Source organism: Talpa occidentalis, unplaced genomic scaffold (genome assembly GCF_014898055.3).
Source record: "Talpa occidentalis isolate TD23 unplaced genomic scaffold, MPIMG_talOcc4v2.1 talOcc4.14, whole genome shotgun sequence".
NCBI classification, from domain to species: Eukaryota; Metazoa; Chordata; class Mammalia; order Eulipotyphla; family Talpidae; genus Talpa; species Talpa occidentalis.
Genome location: NW_023601433.1, coordinates 37,942,985 through 37,966,281, shown reverse-complemented (window position 1 = coordinate 37,966,281; position 23,297 = coordinate 37,942,985). Strand labels below are relative to the sequence as shown.

The 23,297-nt window shown below is 39.4% G+C and overlaps 1 protein-coding gene across 4 annotated transcripts in view; it reads right to left on the bottom strand.

Annotated features, from left to right (window-relative positions):
• The window catches only part of KIF26B (kinesin family member 26B), a 563,425-nt gene that overhangs the window by 47,341 nt on the left and 492,787 nt on the right, over window positions 1–23,297 (bottom strand). For all 4 annotated transcript variants that reach the window (XM_054694956.1, XM_054694958.1, XM_054694957.1 and 1 more), the window contains one exon: window positions 20,990–21,149. In XM_054694956.1, coding sequence (XP_054550931.1) covers window positions 20,990–21,149 — 160 coding nt within the window. The remainder of the gene's footprint in view (window positions 1–20,989; window positions 21,150–23,297) is intronic.

The following is a 23,297-nucleotide window of genomic DNA, read 5'->3' as shown; positions in this document are numbered from 1 at the left end:
AATATATTTTCAGTGTATCAGAGGATACAGACTATGGCCAGGAAAATCAAAGGATTAAAAGAAGTTTCAGTTTATAAACCTGGATTCATTGTCACTATATTCTAAGCAACTGAGCTGTGAGGTCTTAGTCAAATTATACATTTGAACTTCTTAGGTGTTGGGGTCTACACTAGACAACTAAAGGCATGCTAAAGATTCTGGAAGAGACTTGGAGAGCATTGTCATCGCCATTGTTATGGCACCATCATGTGGGCACCAAATGTCTTCTTAGGCATGCATCTTCTATAACTCCTATGACGAACCTATGGTCTGTGCATTTTACAGATGGAGCCTAGAGATAGTCAAGTTACAGGTGACCAGCAAGGAGCTGGGGTTTGAACCCAGGGCCTTCCAGCCTAATTATGTGAGCTTTCACCATACCATACACCAGGGGGTAAACCAGGTGATTGAAAGGGTAGGCTCTGAAGTCCAGAAATCTGAGTTCCAGTCCTAGCTTACTGATTATTATACATGTGACAGCAGGTTATTGGCTTGAACTTTCTGTGTCTTAGTATTTTCATCTATAAAATTGCAAAAGTAATAGCACCCACCTCTAGGGTTGATGTCAAGACTGAGTATTTGTATTGCACAGATTGGTTTGCATCTAGAAAATACTAAAATAGTGGTTACTTTGCTACTCTTATTGCTTTTATATAATGCCCAGGGTTCCGTGACAAAGTGAAATGGGCCCTTGAATAGGGCAGATGACTTAGTGCCAAAAGGGCAATTCTGGCTCAAAGAGGCTTTTAAATGAATACTCATTTAGTTCTTTTCATTTACAAATTATCGGCTCAAATAAATGACTTCGGTGAGGCAAAGACTTTAGTTTTTGGAAAGGTCAAATTGTGTGGTTTTTAAAGGTGGTTATTCTCTTTTCCCAAGAAAATTGCCAATCAGGGTCCAGGATGGATTTCATTATTCCAACAAGAAATCAAGCAAGGTGGTTAGCTTTTTCAGAATTCAATTGTCAAAAAAGCTGCAGTGGGGAGGGCACTGGGTTGTGAATTTTTCATTTCTAGTGCATGAGGGCTGAATTAACTACAAGTTGGAAAGACCTGCGGGCACTTGCCCGGGCTTTATAAAAGAAAGTCCACCATCTCATTGATTGCAAAAAGTCAACTGCAAATGTTGATAAAGCCACATGCACATGTAGCCTAACTTGTCCTCTTGGCACAAAAGTACTGGGGACACTAATTTAAAGGTCAGCCTTTCCCTAGAGTTTAAATGCATTCCTGGAAATTCCTCATACTTGGATCTTTAGGGCACCAACTTCAAAACCATGCAATACATGACTATTATAAAGAGGTAAATTGATTACCCCTGGATGAACTCTGAGACATATTTGATTCTATCAAATTTTAGACACTTGAAAAGCTGTAGTGGTAAATAAGAATCTATATCCCCAATTTATATTTATTATTGTTATTGCCAGAGAGGACACATTGAGAGATGACTTAATGAACTTCCTACCTCTTCTTTGAATGTACTTTTAGCCGCTTTATTCTTTGCACTGTAATTTGAGTGCCAGTTTCTTCTATCCTACTGGTCAACCCAATGTTTAGAATAGTACTTTACACACTACAGATGCATGATAAGTTGTCAAAATAACCTAGTAGACTGAATATATTTTTGCTACATATCTGATTCAGAAAGTAGGGCTACTTCACATCCTAAAATAGCTGACATTACAGCAAAAAGATAATAGTACTTTGTACTATTGAGAATTGGGCTTTGAAGACTATAAAGCAACATGGGTGGCCCAGAGGTATCCTTTGGGTAGTGTAAGGTAAATGGGAGTGATCAGGTATTTTCTGCCCTCCTGCCATTAGCACCAATGATTGACACCTGTGGTCTTACACGCGCTCCTGATGGCAGACACCTGGAGTGTGGTGTGGGCATATGTGAATGGGTGCACTTGAGCCTGGAGACTGAGCATATCAGGGTGGCAACATGTGGCACAGCAGCAGAAGGTGGAGGGAGAAGACCGTTAGGCAGAGTATAGTAGTGACCAGCAAAGAGACTACGGAGAGAATGCAGAGAGCCCAGGAAGAGTAAAGATTAGCTGGGGGCTAGGGGGCCTGCCAGCCTCCTGGTGCCCTGGGTCCCCTGCCTGCCCTGTACCTGGTCACCTCACTACAAATGATGTAAAAAGCTCAATAACAGCCTGAAAAAGCCACCAAGGGTTCCAGGACTCTCCTTTACCTGTCTGCCTGGATCATAGAAAACCCGCTTCGTGCTGTGCTGGCACTACAGGTAGTAAGGCAGGCAATCAAACAGATTGAGGCAGACGTCTGACCCATACCTGCTACTAAAGAAGTAGTAGGCTGGTTTAATTTAAATTAGTGCAAAAGAATAAGAAACATGAAGAAAAAGACTATTTTTATAAATACACTTGAGAGCTAAGTATGCAAAGAAATAATCAAAAAATATAGTGAGCCCATTAAGATGGGACCAGAGCAAAAACATCGAGTTCACCTTCTCTTTATACTCATGTAGGGTAAAGAAAAATGTCAGGCTTTTCTGCCCTCCCGCCATCAGGATAGATGATGGATCCTTGCGGTCCTGAATGCATGCCTGATGGCTGGCACCTGGAGTAGGGTGGGGCATAGGTAGATGGGATTCATCTGGGCTGAGACTGGGCTTTTTAAGGGCGGCGTCACAGGGACACCAGCAGAAGCCGAAAGAAAAGCTGAGAAAGCAGCAGCAGAAGCCGAAGAGAAGCCGAGATCACCGGAGAGCCCAGGTAGAGTGAGGATTTGCTGGGGGCTGGGAGGACTGCCAGCACCACTGCCTGCTGTGTACCGGGTAAATCCCAATACAAGACCTGCAAAAGCCACTGAGGACTCTGACTCCTCCTTTACCCGGTCTGCTGGATATTAGAAAACCTGCACAGTGTCCAGTCCTGCCCTTACAACTCACTACTAGAACAAAGCCAAAAATATCCCACGGGAAAAACACAACCACAAGATATACTAGGAGTAATAGTCTGACAGAGAGGAGCAAGAAAAACTTTAAGTGAACTCTGTTGACACTGGGGCATTATAACCCACAAGAGGGAGGGATGGTGGCTTTGTCAGTGCCCAACTGTTGACTTGGGTACACACCATCAGGGACTCCTGAGACCCACTGCTGCCCTGAATAAGAGGGTGTGCTGAGTTGGCACCCAGGACAGAGGGTGCACTGCTGGAGATCTTCAGCAGGGATTAGTGGCTTAAGCCTGTGTCTCTCAATATAGAACAATTGGAGCCTGAATTGGCAGAAACAGGTTAGAGCACCTGTGTCTCCTCATGGATGAGACTACTGCTACTCAAAGTCAGCCTGGGGATATTCAAATCACCTGCCACCCCCAACCCAGGGCTAAAACCAAAATAACAGAGGAACGCTTGAATAACCTAGAACTCAAGCACCTGTTAATAATAGGGGCAAACACCATAGGACACAGCTTTGTGCTGGAAAAGAGAAAAACCACAGGCCTCTGATCCCATATCAACTACAATCTGTACCTAGTACTGAATCTAATGCTTAAAAATAACCTAGGGTGGAAGTGGGCACAAGACTATGAGAGACACTAAGATGGAGGAATTGACTTATAGGACAGGATCACTATGGATTCCAATCATACAGCTGTGGTACCCACAGAACAGTAGGGATTCTGGGGGTGATTCTTTGGTGCAGTAGGGACCTAGTTCTCTTTTCTATCTATTACCCCTCACAGTTACCAGTTCTCAGATTACTTCAACAGGTGCAAAGACAATAGTCTGAAAACCTTTCTTTATTACAACCTATAAAAATTAAAAACGAGGAGACAGAATACACCACAAATGATGGAGTAAATATCCTTGCGATAAGGCTCAACTCAGCAGAATGACAGAACATGAGTTCACAGTAACAGTTCTAGCAATGTTTATGGAACTTGAAAAAACAACAGATGATATAAAATAGCAGTAGCATAAAGATAAAGAAAATATGAGGCAATGATAACTAGAAATAACAAAGCTAAGAAACATGATAACTAAATTAAAAATATAATTGAGGGTCTCAACAATAGACAAACATGAGCAATGGAGAGAATTAATGAGTTCAAATACACAATGTTGGAGAATACAAAAATAGAACAACATGGAGCAAAAAGAATTTAAAAAATGTAAGGTGTTTCACTGAAAAGAAAACACTAAAAGAATTTATCAACCCCAGGTTACATATGAAAGGAGTCTTACAGGGGTTGTTATAAAGCAAAAGAGCAATGACTACAAAGGCAATAGACATCTGAGCCATTTAATATGGAGAAAGATGAGAGTAACTTGAGATACATCAGAATGAGTGAAAGACCAGACCAGACTGCCCAATGAGTCACACAAATAGCCCATCATATACGAACTCAACAGAATACTCTAACAAAAATTAATAGAAGTAACACACAAGACAATAGAAATGAAACCTACACAAAGCAGAAAGACATCAAAAATGAAAGAAAAAGACTACAAGAAAAGCCCCAAAGAGCAAAATAAAAATATTACAAAATGGCAATGAGCATTTATGTTTGAAAAGTCACCTTAAACATAAGTGGCCAGAACTTATCAGAATGGCTGAATGGATTTCAGAACAAAGTCCAACCATCTCTCGGTTGCAAGAAACTCATCTTACCAACAAAGACAAACACGGACATACAGTTAAATGCTAGAAGACAAGCAGAAAGAAAAACAAAAATCAGGAGCACCTGTGTTTATATCTGATGAGCTAGACTTCCAATTAACAAAGAAATGAACACGATATTACAATAAGTAATAGGAGATACAGATACTGATTATATTATGATTAGGGTTCTAACACAAGAAGAAGAAATAAACACTCATAAATATATATGTACCAAATGATAGAGTACAGAGATATCTAAGACAACCAATAATAGAACTCAAGTGAGAGTGGGCCTCCCCTGGTGGTGCAGGCAGTTGAGCACATCGCTGTGAAGCTATCCACAGCCTCTCCAGCGCCAGTTTGATTCCGGCCGGCAGGTGAGAATCCCACATGGCATGGCAGACCTCTCTTGTCTTGCCTGCTGCTCCCCTCAGCTGTATATTTTGTCAGTCTGCCTATTCTGTTGCCCACTCTGTCTCTGGTGAATCCTCTCACTCTCCCACGCATCTGGCCTGTACCCCGGTTCTTGTGTTAATAAATAAATAAATCTTAAAAAAAAAAAGAACTCGAGAGAGAAACTGATAACAAAACAACAACATAGGGGACTTTATTTCTATACTCACAACAATGAACAGAGCAGCAAGACAAAGAATAAAAAAGAAAACAATAGCCTTTAAGGATGAGCTAGACCAAAAAGGTTTAACAGATAGCTACTCCTCTCAGGGCCTCCCTGGTGGTGCAGGGGGTTGGGATACAACCTATGAAGCTATCTGCAGCCACTGTAGCACAAGTTCGATCCCCAGCCAGGGAGCTGCCCACATGGCACAGCAGACCTCTCCTGGCTCACTTGCTGCTCCTCTCAGCAGTGTATTTCAGTCAGTATGACTGTTCTGTTTCCCACTCTGTCTCTGGTGAATCCTCTCACACACACCCCACACCCCACCGCACCTCTAGCCTGTACCCCAGTTCTTTGATGCATAAATAAATAAATCTTTAGAATACTCAAAAAATGTGGCATGCACAATTTTTTAAAGTGCACATGAAATATTTTTTTTTTTTTAATTTTCTAGAGGCATGTCTTATTTATTTATTTATTATTTGTTTGTTTGTTTGGTTTATACATGCACTGGGTACAGTCAGAAGCATGGGAGGGTGAGAGAATTCACCAGAGCCAGAGCGGGGAGCAGAGCAGGCAGAAGGACCGAAGTACACTGCTGAGGGGAGCAGCGGGAGGCAGGAGAGGTCTGCGCGCCATGTGGGACCCTCCTCCGGTGGCCGGGGAGCAGCCGGGGATCGAACCGGCTGCAGAGGCTGCAGTCAGCTTCGCAACCCAGCGCTCAACCGCTGCGCCACTGGGGAGGCCCCACATGAAATATTTTTAAGAATAGATCATATGTTGGCACACAATTCAACTGTCAATAAAACTACAAAGTCTTAAATTATACCTAGTATTCCCCCTGATAATGCCATAAAGTTAGAAGTCAATTACAAGGGAAAAATACAAGCAGGAAAAACTATGAATATATCGAGACAAATGAAAATGATGATACAAACTACCAGAATCTATACAGTGCAGCAAGAACAATCTTAAAGGAGCAGATTATTGTAATGCAGGTCCACATTAAGAAGAAATAAACAATCTAACACTACACCCATAGAAATTTGAAGAAAAGGAACTATCAAGACACAAGTTAGTAGAAAGAAGGAAATAATAAAAAGAGCAGAAATAAATGAAATAGAGATCAAAGAGACTGTACAAAATGAATGAAACTTAGAACTGATTCTTTGAGAAGATAAATGGATAAACCTCTAGGTAGGCTAATAAAAAAGAAAGATAATATTAATAAAGAGAACCACAAATGAAAGAGCAAGAATTACCACAAATAGGGCAGAAATAAAAGAATCATAAGAGACTATTATTATCAACTGTGTTGATGATTTAATATTCAAATAAATTTGATAACCTTGAAGAAATTGGACAAATTTCTAGACCAATATTTTCTACCAAGACTAAGCCAGGAAAAAACAAGGTGAGTTGAAAAAAATGCAAACCAATCTACTGAATGGGTGAAAATATTCACACAATATATAACTGATAAAGGATTCATATCCAAGATATATAAAAAAACACAAAATTCCCATAATAAAAAACAAACAACCCAATTAATAAATATGTAACAGATATGGACAGACAATTCACCAAAAAGGATATCCAGAAGGCCAATATTGATAGATATACAAAAAATATTCATCATTGCTTCCAATAAGAGAGATGCCATTTCAACCCACAATGAGATACAATCTCATGCCCATGAGGATGGCATATATTAAAAAAGACTTCCAAAAACAAGTGTTAGAGCCAATGTGGAGAAAAAGTTACCCTATTACACTGTTGGTGGGAATATAAATTGATCCAACCATTATGGAAAGTTATCTGGATTTAGCTTTAAAAAACAACAAAAACAAAAACCTGGCAATGCCACTCTGGGATATCTATTCAATGAATGTGAAGCCATCATGCAGTAAACTACATGTTCCATAATGTTCAGAACAGTATTATGGCCAATAGCTAACACAGAAGCAGCCTAAATGGCCATCAACAGATGACTGGGTCATAGGATGTGGTATATCCACAGGATGGTAGAATACAATGTACCCATCAGAAAAGATGAAACACAGTCAGATAGTCTTAGTAGACAATATTGGTCTAGAAGTAAAATGGATATGGATCCTGAGAGAATTATGCAGAGTAAAGCAATTCAGAGTGACTAAAAATGCATAGTGAACATCTACATAGCAGAGAATTTGATAAAGTAAAATGTCAAAAAAAATATTGGAGATCAGTAAGTGCTGTGAGCTCTCTGAGGTTAAGAGGGAGGGGGGTGGGAAAAGAATTGAGGGCATATAAGGGCTGTGGAAGTGGGGGAAATAAGAACTGAAAGATTGCAGGTGAATGCTAGCAACAACAAAAATGCTTGCCAACTAGCTATAGAGATAAAAACAAAACACGCATATACTTTTTGACCTAGTAATTTCATTACTATATTTGTATCTTGGAGAAAAAATGAGAAGTGGAAAAAGGAATTAAATTTTTTTAAAAGATTTATTTATTCATGCATACAAGAACCAGGGTACAGGCCAGATGTGCGGGAGGGTGAAAGGATTCACCAGAGACAGAGTAGGGAGAAGAACAGGCAGACTGACTGAAATACACTGCTGAGGGGAGCAGCTGGCGAGCCAGGAGAGGTCTGCTGTGCCATGTGGGTATCTTCCTGGTCGGCCGGGATCGAACCCATGCTTCAGAGGCTGCAGACAGCTCATAGCGCTGTGCTCAACCACCTGAGCCACCAGAAGAGGCCCAAAGAATTATTTTTTTTAAAAGGTTAATTAATGGGTCAATAAGGTTTTATAAAAAAAAGTTCTAAAAATTGATTACAATGATGGTCACACAACTATGAATATACTAAAAACTGAATTATATACTTTTTAAATTTTTTTTTAAAGATTTATTTATTTATACAAGCACTGGTTACAGTCAGAAGTGCGGGAAGGTGAGAGAATTCACCAGAGCCAGAGCGGGGAGCAGAGCAGGCAGAAGGACCGAAGTACACTGCTGGGGGGAGCAGTGGGCGGCAGGAGAGGTTTGCGCGCCATGTGGGACCCTCCGCCGGTGGCTGGGAGCAGCCAGGAATCGAACCGGTGCTGCAGAGGCCACGAGCAGCTTCGCAACCCAGTGCTCAACCGCTGCGCCACCGGGGAGGCCCAAAAACTGAATTATATACTTTAAATGGGTTACTTATTTGGGATGTTCATTGTGTCTCAATAAAGCTCATTAAAAATATGAGGGTATGGTGATTAGTAAGACAGTGCATTAAGGTTGCTTGTAATTTTTAATAAAAGAAGACCTGTTGGAGAAGATGACATTTGCTCAAAAACTTGAAGTGAGGACATTAACTATGCAGACATCTGGAGAAAAGCATTACAGGCAAAGAAAATACATATATTTTTAATTATAACAATAAAATGCCTACAGAAAGCCATAGAGGATGGAAACTACTTTTTTGGAGCAAAGAATTGGGAGAGAGGAAAGGAGATCAGAGAAGTCTTCAAAAGGGAGAACATATTTGAGATAAACCTTGAAGAATAAGCAAGAAAGAATGTGAAAAATTTTTTTTTTAATTAATAAATTTTATTTTTATATTCCTCATACATTTGCAATCCCCCCATTCTGACCCCAATCCCTCCTCTCCCGCCCCCCCACACCCCCCAAAAAGTGTCTCTGGTTCATAGTTTTTGTTGATTTTGATTTTCACTTTCTTATAGTTATTCATTTTCCTGGTCCCTTATTTAAGTATTCTATATTCCTGCTATGAGTGAGACCATCCGGTATTTTTCTTTTTCTTTTTGGCTTATTTCACTGAAAATTTTTAATAGTAGAAAATTATAATGCAATTTACCATATTAAAAGATTAAAGGAAGAAAGCCATGTGACCATCCTATTAGACACATAAATGGGCTAGATAAAATCCACCAATTTAAAAAAAAATCTCTTAGCAATTCATCAACTGAAGAACAAACACTTGTGATACCCTTCTACAATGGAAGAATCATATATCAATGAATATTAATAAAACTATAGCTACACACATTAATATGGATGCCAAAACTGAAAAATTGGTTGAAAGAAGCAAGTTATATGGAAGGACTGGGAATAGAGTATGATTCCATTTATGTCACATTCAAAACAGATAAAAGCAAGCAATATTCATTTTATGCATATAAAAGTGTCTGTAAAAACTGTGAGGGGGTCCTCTCGGATGGCACAGCAGTTGAGAGCTGGGCTGCAAAGCTGCCCGCAGCCTCTGTGGTGCTGGTTTGATCCCGGCCTGCTGGCGAGGGTCCCACATGGGGTACAGACCTCTCCTGTTGTGCCCGCTGCTCCCCTCAGCAGTGTATTTCGTCAGTCTGCCTGTTCTGCTCCCAGCTCTGGCTCTGATGAATTCTCTTACCCTCCCATGCTTCTGACTATACCCAGTGCTTGTATAAATAATAAATAAATCTTAAAAAAAAAATTGTGAGGAAGGGAATTAGAAACACAAAATTTAGCATGGTGGCCTTCTATTGCATGGACATGTTGTATTTCTTCCCTTGTGGTGGGCACACTGATATTCGATTTATTATTTTGTAAATAGGGCAGATAAATTTCTAATTTGTATGTATGATGCATTTCACAATTAAAACACTGAAGAGAAATAAACAGAAACACACTAAATGGAGGCGATCAGGAAAGTACTAGAATATAAGATGTTCTTGATAACTATTGAATGAATGAATGAGCAAGACCATTGTATGTAGAAGGAATAGCATCTACAAAGCATGGGCCCATGAGAGGGCATGTGGACTCAGGAGCCTTTACAAAGTTCATACCATCAGAAGGATGAGCGTGGCCCGAATCATGAGGAGCTTCATAGACTATAAAAGGGTTTGAACTCTATCCTGGAGCCAACAAGTGGCCAGTGAAGGACTTAGAGAAGGGGATGACATCAGATTTGCATTTAAAAGGGTATTCTGGCAACTGTGTTGACTAAATCATCTAATCTCTGCTTTTTTTTTTTTTTTTTTTTTTTTTTTTTTGTTTTGTTTTGTTTTAATAATAAATTTTATTTTTATATTACCCCATACAATTGCAAGCGCCCCATTCTGACCCCAATCCTTCCCCTCCCGCCCCCCACCCCCCATAATCTCTGCTTTTACGAGAAAGAATCCTCAAGAAGAAATAGTGACATGGCATAGAAAGGGAATAATGTAGGAAACTTTGTTCGGGAAGCTATACACAATATGTGCAATACCAACAACAGCTGGAATTCATGCAGTGTGGGAATCCACAGTCAGTCATGGCACAAAGTCTATGGGAGAAAGAAGTCTTGATATTAAATAGTTCAAAGGAAAGAGTGGTGTCTTTATACTGCTTAAAGGACAGACACATTTGTCTCTCGGAAAAACTGGTGTGTCAAAGCACAAATTAAGAAATGTATACATTGGGGCTTCCAATACCTCCTTTCACCCCAAACCTAGAATTGCCCCTCTCCCAAATTTTTAATGGTTTCACTGGTAGGGAGTAGGATAAGAAAGTGTTAGGGACAAAAATATTAATAAACATCAATTGTGGTTGTTTCTCCACTAATAGTATCTTATAGTACACTATTCAAACTAGCAACAAATTTACCAGAATCATCTGTTTCCTCAGTTTTATCTTTATTAAATCAAATGAAATTCCACTCTATTTCAGTTAAAGAATTACAAGGCACATTAGACAATTTGGTACAACTTAACTGCTCTAGGAATATAACTATTTGAAATTTATTCACTTACACATGAAGTGAATTATCACCTCATTTGCATGGGCAAAAAATTATTAATGCTCAATTGAGCCTGAACCAGTTGTGAAACAGGTGAGAATTTATGGTTGGATACTTTGATTGAAGCTCCATTAATGTTCAAGACAGTTTTTTAATGAATTAAGCCTCAACTCATTTGTATGCTCCATCCATTCTAATGGCTAATTGTGCCTAAATCAAGCTATCCTTGAGTAATCACTGAGCCCTAGGCTGCCAAGGGGCATCTTGGTCTCTCTGTGCACTGGCCCCGAACTAACAGTACCCTCCCCCTTTTGGTGTTCCCTTGTGATAGCAACACAATTTGTGCTATGATGATTAGTTACCATTAAAGATAACAATTATCTCTGGGTTTGGAGTCTTGCATTTGACTCAGTAGTTGATCATGATTTGTGTCAGGTAATACCTACATCCCTGCAGTGAATGACAGGACAGCTGTGAAGAAACTGTCCAAGGGGTGGACTGTGGGAAACTGGAGGACATGAATGAATAATGGATAAAGAATGGGAGGAACTGAGGAGAGAGCTTCAGAATTACCCTCTCTGCTCAGACAGAATTCTTCTGATTCCCTCAATCTCACTACATCCCTTCTTTCTGAGGTGGGGGTTAAGCACTGGGGCTCACTCATTGTCAGCTAGTGGACTTATGTCTGTATCTCTACCAGACTGCAGTTTATCTAAGAGTGAGAGAATCTGCTATATCAAAGGTTGAAGGGGGCCCAATAAATGTTTTAAATGAATGACTAAACTGATTAAAGAACTTACAGATATTCTGGTATGTACTTCTCAAATTGTGTCCTGTATGTGTCTGGTAACCTCTATCAGACCTGTAACAAGATCAGTCCCTTAAACACCTTGGCCAGGCCCTTGGGCCAGAATTCACCTTCCTGATCAGAACAGCACAGAACTCCATGAACAGTGAAGTTAACTGTATGTGTTACTTAGGATCTTAAGTGTAAGATGAAATTTATATTAAGGTTAGCCTCGAGATTCCCTTTGGATGAAAATCTTACTCTCACAAAATCCAATATAGTCAAGTTTTGCTTCAGCATTGAAACACATCACTCTCTCTTGTTGAGCACCAGAAGAACTTGGCTTGCATAAAAGACATATTATACCAAAAAAACTGAATCTAAATATTTTAATCATGTCCAAGTCAATGGGATATGCAGATACAACTGCTTATCTAACCATCTAACCTTCACTGCTCCTCTCACCTGCATGCCTGATGGACTCATTGAGAGAAGTGTTAGATGGAGAAATTTCATCTCCTCAGTTCATTACATCTCTCTTTATACAACTTAGAGTTAGATCCTCTTAAATTAAATGTATATATCAGGTACAAATCTATCTATACATTTGGCAAATGAACTCTTGTTGAATAAATGCATGAACCTTCCATTTTAATAAAGGTAAGTACTTACAATCCACTTGGCCAAAAGAGAGCATAGCTTTAAAATCAAGGAACAGATAAAAAGAAATAATAGTGCAAAGTAAGTGTCCGTCAATGGATGATGAATAGACAAACACACACAGAGGAATATTATTCAGCCATAAAAATGGATATCCTGCCATTTGCAACAACAAGAATGGACCTTAGACCTTGAGGGCATTGTGCTAAGTGAAATAAGCTAGAAAAAGAAAGACAAATACTCACATGGAGAATTTTAAAATCTGAACCCATAGATACAAAGAAAAGATTGGTGGTTTCCAGATGCAGGGTTGGGTAGGAGAAATGGGTCAAAATGTATAAACTTCCAATAATAAAATGTTGACTCAATAGGTATTAACATGCAATAACATGACCCCAGTTAACAATACCGTACTGTAATATTTGACAGTTGCTAAGAGATTAAATCTTACAAGTTCTTATCACAAGGAAAAACTGTTGTAATTATGTGAGATGATAGATGCTTGTATTGATCCTTTTGCAATATATACATGTATAAATCATTATGTTGTACACCTAAATTAATATATTATCTATCAATTATATCTATAAAATTGATAGTGCTAGATTAATTTGAGTCATAAAATTTTGAAATGCATTAAAACAATTACATTTTGGGGACTACACCTGAAGGGAGAACAATGATGTAAGAAAACGAACAACAAATAAATTGAAAAAAAAATCCCAAAACAATTACATTTGCATTTGAAGCAACTTTCTTTAAAGGGGCTAACACAGACATTGTCTCAATGATACAATTTTTCTAAAATGGAAAGAAGCAAGAAGGATTATTCTGATGTAACTGAGGGAGAAATGAAACACTGAGGAATTATCTCTAGGTGTGCAGAGGTTAACAATGGTACCTTTGAGAACCCACACCTCCCTGGCCTCAGCTCAGCCTTAGCTCCCCACTCCATGTTGCAATCCACATCTTTTAGAAACTGGAGCTGTTTGACAGCTTCTTTGGTAGCCCAGCCTGAAGACACTTAACAATTTCCCGTTGATAGATTGACTATATTATCTGCCAATTGTGGAGATGCCCAATGCTTCTATTATTAGCTAGATGTTTGAGGAAGCTCATTATCTCATGCTCTGACAGCCCTGCCTTCATCCTCACCTCTCACCTACCCCTTCCTTAACTTTCTTTACCCAGCAAAACTTCAAGACACAGACTGTCTGATAACCTATCCTTGCCTGACAGGAATCTCTTCACTCAGGAATGCTGCGACACACCTCGTAGAAACTGCCTCTGCGGGAGGACAGGGCTGAGAAGCCTGTCTTATCAGTAAGCTGTGCCCCATGTGCAGCAACTCAATGTGGGAAATGATCACATTCCTCATGCTCAAGCCCACCCAGTTAGGCAGGGAGCTGCATAGGGTCCTGGCAGCCTAAGAGAACATCCTAGAATCCTGCAGAGCTTCCAGTTAATGGGGTATGTGAAATGATTCCATGGCCTTCTAAGCTTTAGCATGAGAAAGATTACAGAAATTAGAGAGAAATAAAGCTCATGAAATAGGCTGAAATTTGGTGAGATCATCTGTGGGTGGTAACCAGAATATGAGGTTCAGACTACTGGGCTCTACTGAGAGCCACTGAATGAGGTTGACACAAGTTCTGCTTTCAAATCTGCTACTTCTCCCCAGCCCCACCCCCTCATGTTCTGAGTGGAGAGTCTCATTAATGTTAACATTTCTATTTGGTAGATCTGATATGCCCTGGCCAGTGGCTTAAGTTCTAAAAGGGCCATTTTCTCCTTGCTCTATCTTCCTTATTTCACTTTCCTCACTGCCACACGATTGAGCTCAACCTTCATAGACAAAGTGAGACAGGAAAGTGGCCCTTCATGGACAGCCTGGCTACCCCCGGTCCAGGCTTCACTTCACTGAAAACCAACTATACGCAGTTAAGCTTCGCAGATACATTTGGTCCCCTGTCTCACCGCATTAGTTGTTCCAATAAATACTGGGTTTTTGGACACTGTTAGGAAGTGGTGATAGACTGGGAGGCAGTGCTGCTCTGCCACTTACCCATGTATAAACATAGATAGGTTACTTATCTCTCTTGTCTCAGTTTCCCTATCTGTAATATGAGAATGAGAATAACAATATCTATCATCCAACGCTGTCAGCACAATTAAATGTCCACAAAGCAGTTAGAACAGCCCCAGACACAATGAGAGAACAAAGACTATGAGACATTATCATGACACTCACACTATGGAATACTCTTACTCAGAGCTCGTTAATGCACCATGGTAGCTACTTGGAATGGAGCTGAAAAGCCAAAAAATAAGTATTGGCAACCATATCGCCCTCCTGTCTGTGCCTCAGCAAGACCAGAAATTAGGACTCTGTCCTCTTGGAGAGAATGAGAAAAAAGTTCTCATTCTTCTTTGTGCAATTGAACATGAAGGAAGAAAACCTTTTGAAAAGTCAAAGGGGAAACAGAAAAGCCTCTCAATTTCTCTCCAGTCCTCCAACCAGATGGCCAGCATCCAACAGGGCCTGTAATAGACAAGGAAAAATATACTTCATGGCTTCAATGCCAAGAGATAATGAATGACTGAGTTGGGGCTTAATAATCTGCTCCCAATTCAGGGAGGTTCTGTGATGGGACAGAAAGTGTTCCTCTTGAGAACCAATAGGATGGTATGCAGAATTTACATGTCAAACCAGGGGCAGAATGACCAAGGCTTGAACTGAAGACTTATGAGCCCTTCTGATTCCCAGACAAGCCTCATTTCTCCCCAAGGATCTTGTGTGGTTCTACAATAAACATGGCAAGTTAATGACCTGGTCATTGTTGCCTCAACGCTCAAAAAAACAGTATCCATCTTTGGACATTTTAATAACTAAATATGAAGTTATCGCTGGCCAGGGAAGCAAATGGAGACAGGGGGAAGAATAAAAGAAAATAAGAATGCAAAATCTCATGAAAAAGGGAATTATATGTACTGGTGATTTTCTGAACTCACTTTCTCTGAATCTTAACAGTCATTAAAATGTATAAAAATGAATATTTTTTTGAAGCAGCAATACTAAGAATTACCATTGCTGCAGTTGCCTGGCAACCTGAGACTTTGGTTATTTTATTTTTAAACAGGGAATGCTATAAACTGGTATCTGGAGTTTGTGCAAATAGTTCTAAATTGATGTTCTTCCTGTAAATCAGGGGGAGATAATTCAGCATTAATGTACATTTAAAGGGTGTGAAATATGCATATGTATGTGTGCCTCTGTAACATCACACATACTACACATGCAAAGATTCTTACACAGAGCACTCCATTACAGGCTATCTTAAGTAAATATGGAGAATTAATATTCCTTTGCATTTTCCCTGGAAAGATCTATTTAATTTCATATTAAGGGTAAATAATTACATTCAAATCCAGAAGAACAAGTCTTTCATGTCCCATTGAGCCAGGAGGACTGGACATTGTAGCTAATATCAATCATTATAGCTCTTATCTCCAGCTTCCCAGACTAGTGAGTTTCAAGTTCTGAGAAAGCAGACACTAACCCAATAACTAAATGGTTACTAGGAGAAAGTATTTCTCAAAGAGAGGAAGTAGACAGCTGCATTCTTCAGGCATGCAAGTCCTGGAAAGACTTTATGAATTTTATGATGGCTGCTGAGGTACTATGGGTAGTTTCCAGCACCACACCCCCTCAAGGAGGAGAAGAGGTGATAACAACTTTTAAAAGTTGCCTTTATTGATAAAATATCATTTTTCCACAAGTGACACTGACTTTGCTATTCTGATGCTGTGAAGTTCTTAAAAAACAACCTTGGCAATTGTATGGGGAATATAACCAAAATGAAAATGCATACATTGTGCAAAAATGAAAAATGATGTAAGAATTATATAAAATAAAATACTAAAAAAAACCCCCAAAAACCTTGGTTCCTGATGCCTCACTAGGGCTTTAGGAGGACTTCCTGACCCTGATGATGGGAATCTGGTCACTTTTGTGGGTGAAAGCCTTTTCCAAGTGGACCCTGCAGCAGTTTTTACTTGCAGACTGAAGGTCTCAGGCTCCATCTGCTTCTGCTGGTGCACTGACCACAGAGAGAAAGAGGATGTGATCAAGCCCCAAAGCACATCACTGGCTGTTGGAAACAACTGCAGGATTAGGTCTTACTTTGAACCACAGACCAAATCCATTAAAGAAAGGCATCCAGCCTCACTTCGCTCATGGGATTGTTATGCAATCCACAATTCAAGTTGACTTGGGAAGGGTGTTTTAGACAGATACAACAGGGCAGAATCATAGAATGATTTTCCATGACCTCCTGCTAAATGGAAGCCAAGACATAAAATATCTGTTGTTTAGAACCAGAGTACAAGCATTATGTTTGCAAGTAAGTAAATAGATCACCTGACCACTTAAAGTAATTATTTCTCCAAATGGAGTAATACTTATGAATGATAAATGCTCAGGACTTGAAGGATCACTGTGTGAAAGTGATGCACCCTAAGGGTCTAGTAAGCCTTACAAGCAAACAAGCAAACCTAAGAAGTACTAAAAACTCTTTTTGACATAGCTGGGTAGTGGTTAGAATTCCCAAGTTTGGAAATTCTGTATTCTTGTTGATCAAGTGGGACATAATAACCTTTAACCAAAGCTAAGTTCTCACACACAGACCCCTGTGCTGGTGGGCCCTCTCTGGACCACCTCCAGTGATGAGGGCTTGAAACCCTGGTTTTTGGCATAGGAACTCACTTCATTGCCCTCGCTCCCTTTTCCACTCCATCAAATGGGAAGACTCCTATTACCCTGGTGCCCAAGAAGTGGTGAGGTGGTGAGTCATAGCAAATGAGCAGTGGAAGGGAATTTACATATGTGCTGTCAAAATGCTCAGGACTAGACAGATTGCCCTAGACTAGAGGTTCTCCAAAGTTAGGGAGTCATTTGTGTAGCCTGTCAGTGCAGAACTGACTGGGGGTGGGCTCTTGGGTGGTCTCCCTGCCTTTTCCGCATGCTTTTCTCAATGGTGTCACCATTTACCATTGATTTATGGGACCTGGACTGGCCAACAAACCCCGTCTGTGTAATAGCTGAGGTTGGGAACCCATTCCACCCCTGCATCTGCCGCCTACAAAGGCAATATTTGCAAAGTCAAAACCATTCGGGGCACACCTAGGGTGCCTGGGAGCGCCTGGGATGGGTAATGAATCCAAACTCACTTTCTGGTTTGCTCACATGACAGATAGTCTGGTACAACGAAGAAGAGAAATGAGGACACGTTATATTCCCTCTGCACATTCCAGTTAATTTCCCAGAAGCAAACACAAGTGATGCAGATTCCAAGCACAGAGTTCTCTCTGGTGACAAATGAAGAGGTAGTAATTTTTGGTGTGTTTTGGAAGGAGTGGGAGGGCTTCAGATGTGGAGTTTGATTTTCTGGTTTCTCTAAGTGAGCAGGAATAAGAGAAAAGTGCAAGGGCAGGAAACCTCTCCTCTTTCAGGAACTTACTCCAAAGGCAAGGTTTGTGGCACAGCAAGATGCTTAGTATGCTAACAAAATGCTGCATAATGTGGCTTAAGAGCTCTGACTGAATTGATAAAAGAAATCTGGGCCATCCTGCTGTGCTGAAGACCCCATGCTGTGCAGAGCAAAAGCAGCTAATATATTACAGAGCTTGATGAGGTTGGGGGAATAGACTGGCAATGTGGGCTCAGAGCTATGAAAAGTGATGCAGTTTGATCCTGCCACCAACTGGCTGGGTGACTTGAGTAAATCTTTGTCTTATCCTGCACCTTGAAAGAGGATAGTTTCTAGTTGATTAATCACTTTGTAAATGTGATTTGCAGATTCCAAATATTGAATATATACTGTGGCTATGAATCTGAGTCAATATTATAGCAAGGGTCTTTTAAAGCTTATACACAAAAATGGGTGTTAAATACAGAGAAATAAAACTGATTTGTACATGGGGTGGTGGTGCACAGGTGATTTGATGGTGGGAATGCTGTAGGGACTATACCTAAGAAAACAAACATTGTAGGACAATGAACAATGATGTAAAATATATATATATATAGACTGAGTTGTATAAATGAATTGGCAAAAGAATGTTTTGGGGAGGATGAGCTAGCTGGCTGGATATTGAGTCAACATGTTTTCTGGCACTAAGTGACAGGCAGCCTTGCAAGATCTCCAGAAGGGACCTGATGGCAAGGGACAACTCTCTGACTGTGTCTTGTGAAGACACAGAATCTACCTTAAGTCTGTGCCTTCTTCAAATAGAAATACTTTAATTATCACTCCCTCAGAATCAGAATAGAATAATGGGAATTCCCAGAACTGAAGCAGACAAAAGTCTGCAGGGAATGGGGAGTGCTGGGGGAGTTCACACTTTGCCAGCCCTCCCAAGGAGGCAGGTGGCTGGTCATTATGTCTAATCGATGCTAAATATGTTTAATTTAATAAGAGACCTTGAACTATTAATAAAAACAATTCTTACTGTTTCCTTGCTTATTTAAAATAAATCCTGACTCTAACTCTAGCTTTAAAAAAAGCCTACATTATCAAAAGAAAAATAATTTCATATGCTGACATTTATTCATCCTTCTCATTGTCAATTCAACAAACATTTATTGAAGCCATAAAAGCATGTCATTCTAGAGAAAGAATCTGAGCATTCTATAAGTAAAATGTATAATTTGTTATCGCATATGGTGGTATTTTAAATTTTATCTATAACCTGTTAAATTATCACATGAAATTGTAGTATTTTTTAATGAGGTATCATCTGTTAACACTATAGATGATTTAGAAGTATAGGTTCATAACTCTTCAGATGTGTGTTATCACATCACACTCACTGCCAAAGCCCCATAATGCTCCACCCTCATCCATTGGACACTCTTCTCCCTGTCTTTCCCTCTCTAAGTATGGGTTGATATTGCTTTACTTTTTATCCAAGATCTCCAACCCTGAAATCACCTCTCCAGACCCTTTCCCCCCTTTTCTTCTCTTTTCTATCTTTTTTTTTCCTTCCTTCTTTCTTCTAATCACAAATTGAGTTTCTCCAACTGCAGAAATGACACTGAAAGAAATTTTATAAACCTTCAACTTGAAATTTTTTTTCATAGAAAATGATCCTCACAAGGACTGGGAAAACCATTTCTGGGTTTATCCAACTAACATTCTAATTTGCAATAACAGAGAGACACACAGAATTATAATCATCATTTAGTCATAAAGTCAGTTGAGTAATGACACTCTTGGTGGAGAATAAAATGACAGTGTTGGCATCAACTTAGAGCAGAGAGAAAGGAGAACTCTTGGACTCATCCTGAATTTCTGTTATTATGGAACAGATTGCCTAACTTACCTTTTTTTCTTCCATACAATAATAGCTTATATTTTATAAGAATTTGCATATTAAAAATGATTCCATGTACATTTGCTTAATTCTTATGGCAGCTCTACAAGGTAGATATCACTTGTAGAGATGAGAATAGGCTCAATTAGATTATCATTATTGGTTACTTGCTCTAGTGCTCCAAATTTTATTAAAAACATTCACATCCATTATATTATTCTCAATCTTATATCCCTGTGATGTGTATAATAAGTGTGAATGTGTATAGTTATAAATCTCAGTTTATGATGAATGAAGGTTCAGAAAGCTAATGAATGGCACTATGAACTTTGGCAAGGGCCTCTAGAACCAGGAAAGTATTCATTACCCCACCACCACATCCTCCACTGGTAAACTGAGTGGGGGTGATGGTGGGAGGGGTGCCTCAGGGCTGGGTCATTTTTGGACACAGATAACATGTAAGTCTTTAGGTCTTCCAGTGATAGGAGTAGCTCTACTTTCATCTTCTTGGAGAACTAACAATACAGGGAAAGGATCTGGGAAGTAGAATAAAACAGTTGCATGGGATGGTGAGTGATCATTCCCCAAGCTTTATAAGCTCTACTAACTAGGGCTGCCAGATAAAATATAGGATACGCCTATGTCTCAGGAAATTTTGGGGGCATACTTATACTAAAATATTATTTATTGTTTATCTGAAATTCAAATTTAACTGAATTTTTCAAATATTCTGAACTTTTATTGGTTAAATTTGCCATTCTTACTCTTAAGGGAAGGGTAATTCAATCTGCTCATCTCTTGCATCGCTATGAAACAGATAAGCCAATACAATGATGACTATAGTCCACCAATGGCAATTGTGATTAGAGACCGCCCCTGAGACCCAATGTCCTATTTTGTCTGACTTAAGCAACCTAATGTTAGGACTGGAGTAATTTTAAGTATTTACACAGCTTTTGAATTTGGAAGATCACATATTAGACAATTGTTAGCAAAGACTGACTGTGGCATTGAATTAACAAGGTGGGTGTCCCTCTGTATCACACCCTTCTCCATGTCAGTGGATGGAGAGTTCCATACCAGACCTGGCCCCATGCTTATCTCATCTCATTCTTTGAGTAGACTAGTCACTTACTTGTATGGGATATGTTTGCTGCCGTTGACGAGAGCCAGGATGACATTCCCCAGAGCAGAGAGTGAGAGGCACAGACCTGACCCTCCTTCCCGATTTTTGCTAAGAGCTTTCACACAGCTACCAAGATCAATGAGGTGAAGGCGGCTGCGTCCTCCCGACACTGTCATAGGAGAGAAAAGAGACAAGAGAAAAGTGGTTAAGTACTTGCAAACACTCATCTGTCCTTCAGGTTACTCCTTGGGAAGTATGAGGAAGAAAGAAAAGGGGAAGTAAAAGGTTGATGTACATAATCTAGTAGAAAATCCCAACAAAATCATACATTGGTATTCTGAAATTCCATTCACCACACATCACTGACCTAAAACCTACTGCCACTTAGCCTACAAATAAATGAGTAATTCCTGTATGTTGAATTGGAAAATATTTCAGAGAAGGTAAATGTCTAATCAAAGGAGGATAAAGCTTGTGTCTATACATCTTCTTGATAGCAGAATTCTGAAACTGATCAAGTTAAAACCTGAATGATTCATACATGTACTTTGTTGTTTAATATAGAGACCCTGATTGGATGCTCAACCAAGAATCAGGTTGATAAAACAAGGTAAAACCAGGAAGAAGTAACAACTGGGTGCAGAGATAAAGACCTAAGCACTTGCCGAATAGTTGCCATGTTCCAGGTGCTGCACAAATACAAATCTTATCCAATTTGCATGGTAAAATCATTAGCAAAATGTTTTCATCCTTTTTTTAAATAGATGAGAAAATAGTAATTCTGAAAAATTGAGAAACTTGCTATGGCCTATGTGAACATGTGGTTGAGTCTCTTATCTAAAACAACTCCCCAAACAAACAAAATATGTAAAACAACACTTTGCAAGACACTGGACATCAGGCAGTACAGGGCAATGATCACTGAGATGTGGGAAACAAGCAAGCTGAGCATTACTTTTGCTCCAGCTTACTGCACTGAGAGAGTTTCTTGGCCATGGCCCAGGGAGGAAGACTCAGGTACAATCCGATGGACTCCTTGAATTGAGGAGATAGAGCAGAGAATCCAGGGAGACCAAGGTGGTAACAAGTTACAGGCTGGGGTACTGGAAAGGTGAGAACTTTGGAGATTTGCAGTAGGTCCCATTAGGTAGTCAACCAAGTACTGATATGCACAGCTATTCCAGGTTGTGGAATTGGCTTCCTATTAGAGGTAATAGTGCCTGGCACTCACACAAAGCCAGCCATAGGCACTCTTCCCAAAAGCTAGACTGGAAAACTATAAGATTCACAAGGCATTGGGTAGAGTACCCAAAGTGAGAAACATTTAATTTTAGACTGAAGACTGGCTGATTCCCTCCTAGCAAATCTTAAAAGCAAGACCAGAAAGAATTAAATCACTTACAAATAACTGCATCCTTAAATAAAGTTTAATAATATTTTATAAAATACAAAAGTGTCCACCTTCCAAACAAAATAACCAGGCATACAAAGAAGCAAGAAAATGAGATCTGTTATAAAAAGAAAATTGAAATTAACCCAGACTGATTGGCATGATTGTTACAGTTGACAGAGAAAGACAATAAAACAATTCTGATGGCATTTCAAATATTTGTAAAGCTAAGTAGATAAATGAAATATATTTTAAAAGACATAAATTGAATCACTGGAAATAAAAACTACAGCATGTGAGATGAAAAAATATGCTGGATGGGATTAATAGCAGATTTGAATTATAGAAAGGATTGCTAAATTTGAAAATATACCAATATATATTATTTAATATGAAAAACAGAGAGAAAATATAAAAAAGAAAAACATAGAAAAAGAGTTATAGAACACCACCAAGTCTCCGAATATGTGAGTCATTGGAATCCCAGAAGGAGAAGAAACAGGATGATACAGATACAATAGTTGAAGAAATAATGGCAAATCCCAAATTTGATGAAAGCTCTAAGTTCACAGATTCAAGACAATTAATGAGCCCCAAGTATAGGAAACATGGAAAAAACTACACTATGAGACACGATAATCAAATGACTTAAAGCCAGTGATGATAACAATCTTGAAAGGGGCAAAAAAATGCTACATACAAAGGAATGAAGATAAGGATGATGGCAGATTTCTTGTTGTAAATAATACTATTGAGAAGACAGTGGAGCAACATTTTTAAAGTACTGAAAACCATCAACCAAGAATTTTACATCCAGCCAAAATATCATTCTTAGGCAAAGGGACAACAAAGACCTTTCCAGATTTTAGAAGTTGAAAATTTACCATAAGTAGACCCACAAGGACATACAGCAAAAGAACAAAGGGC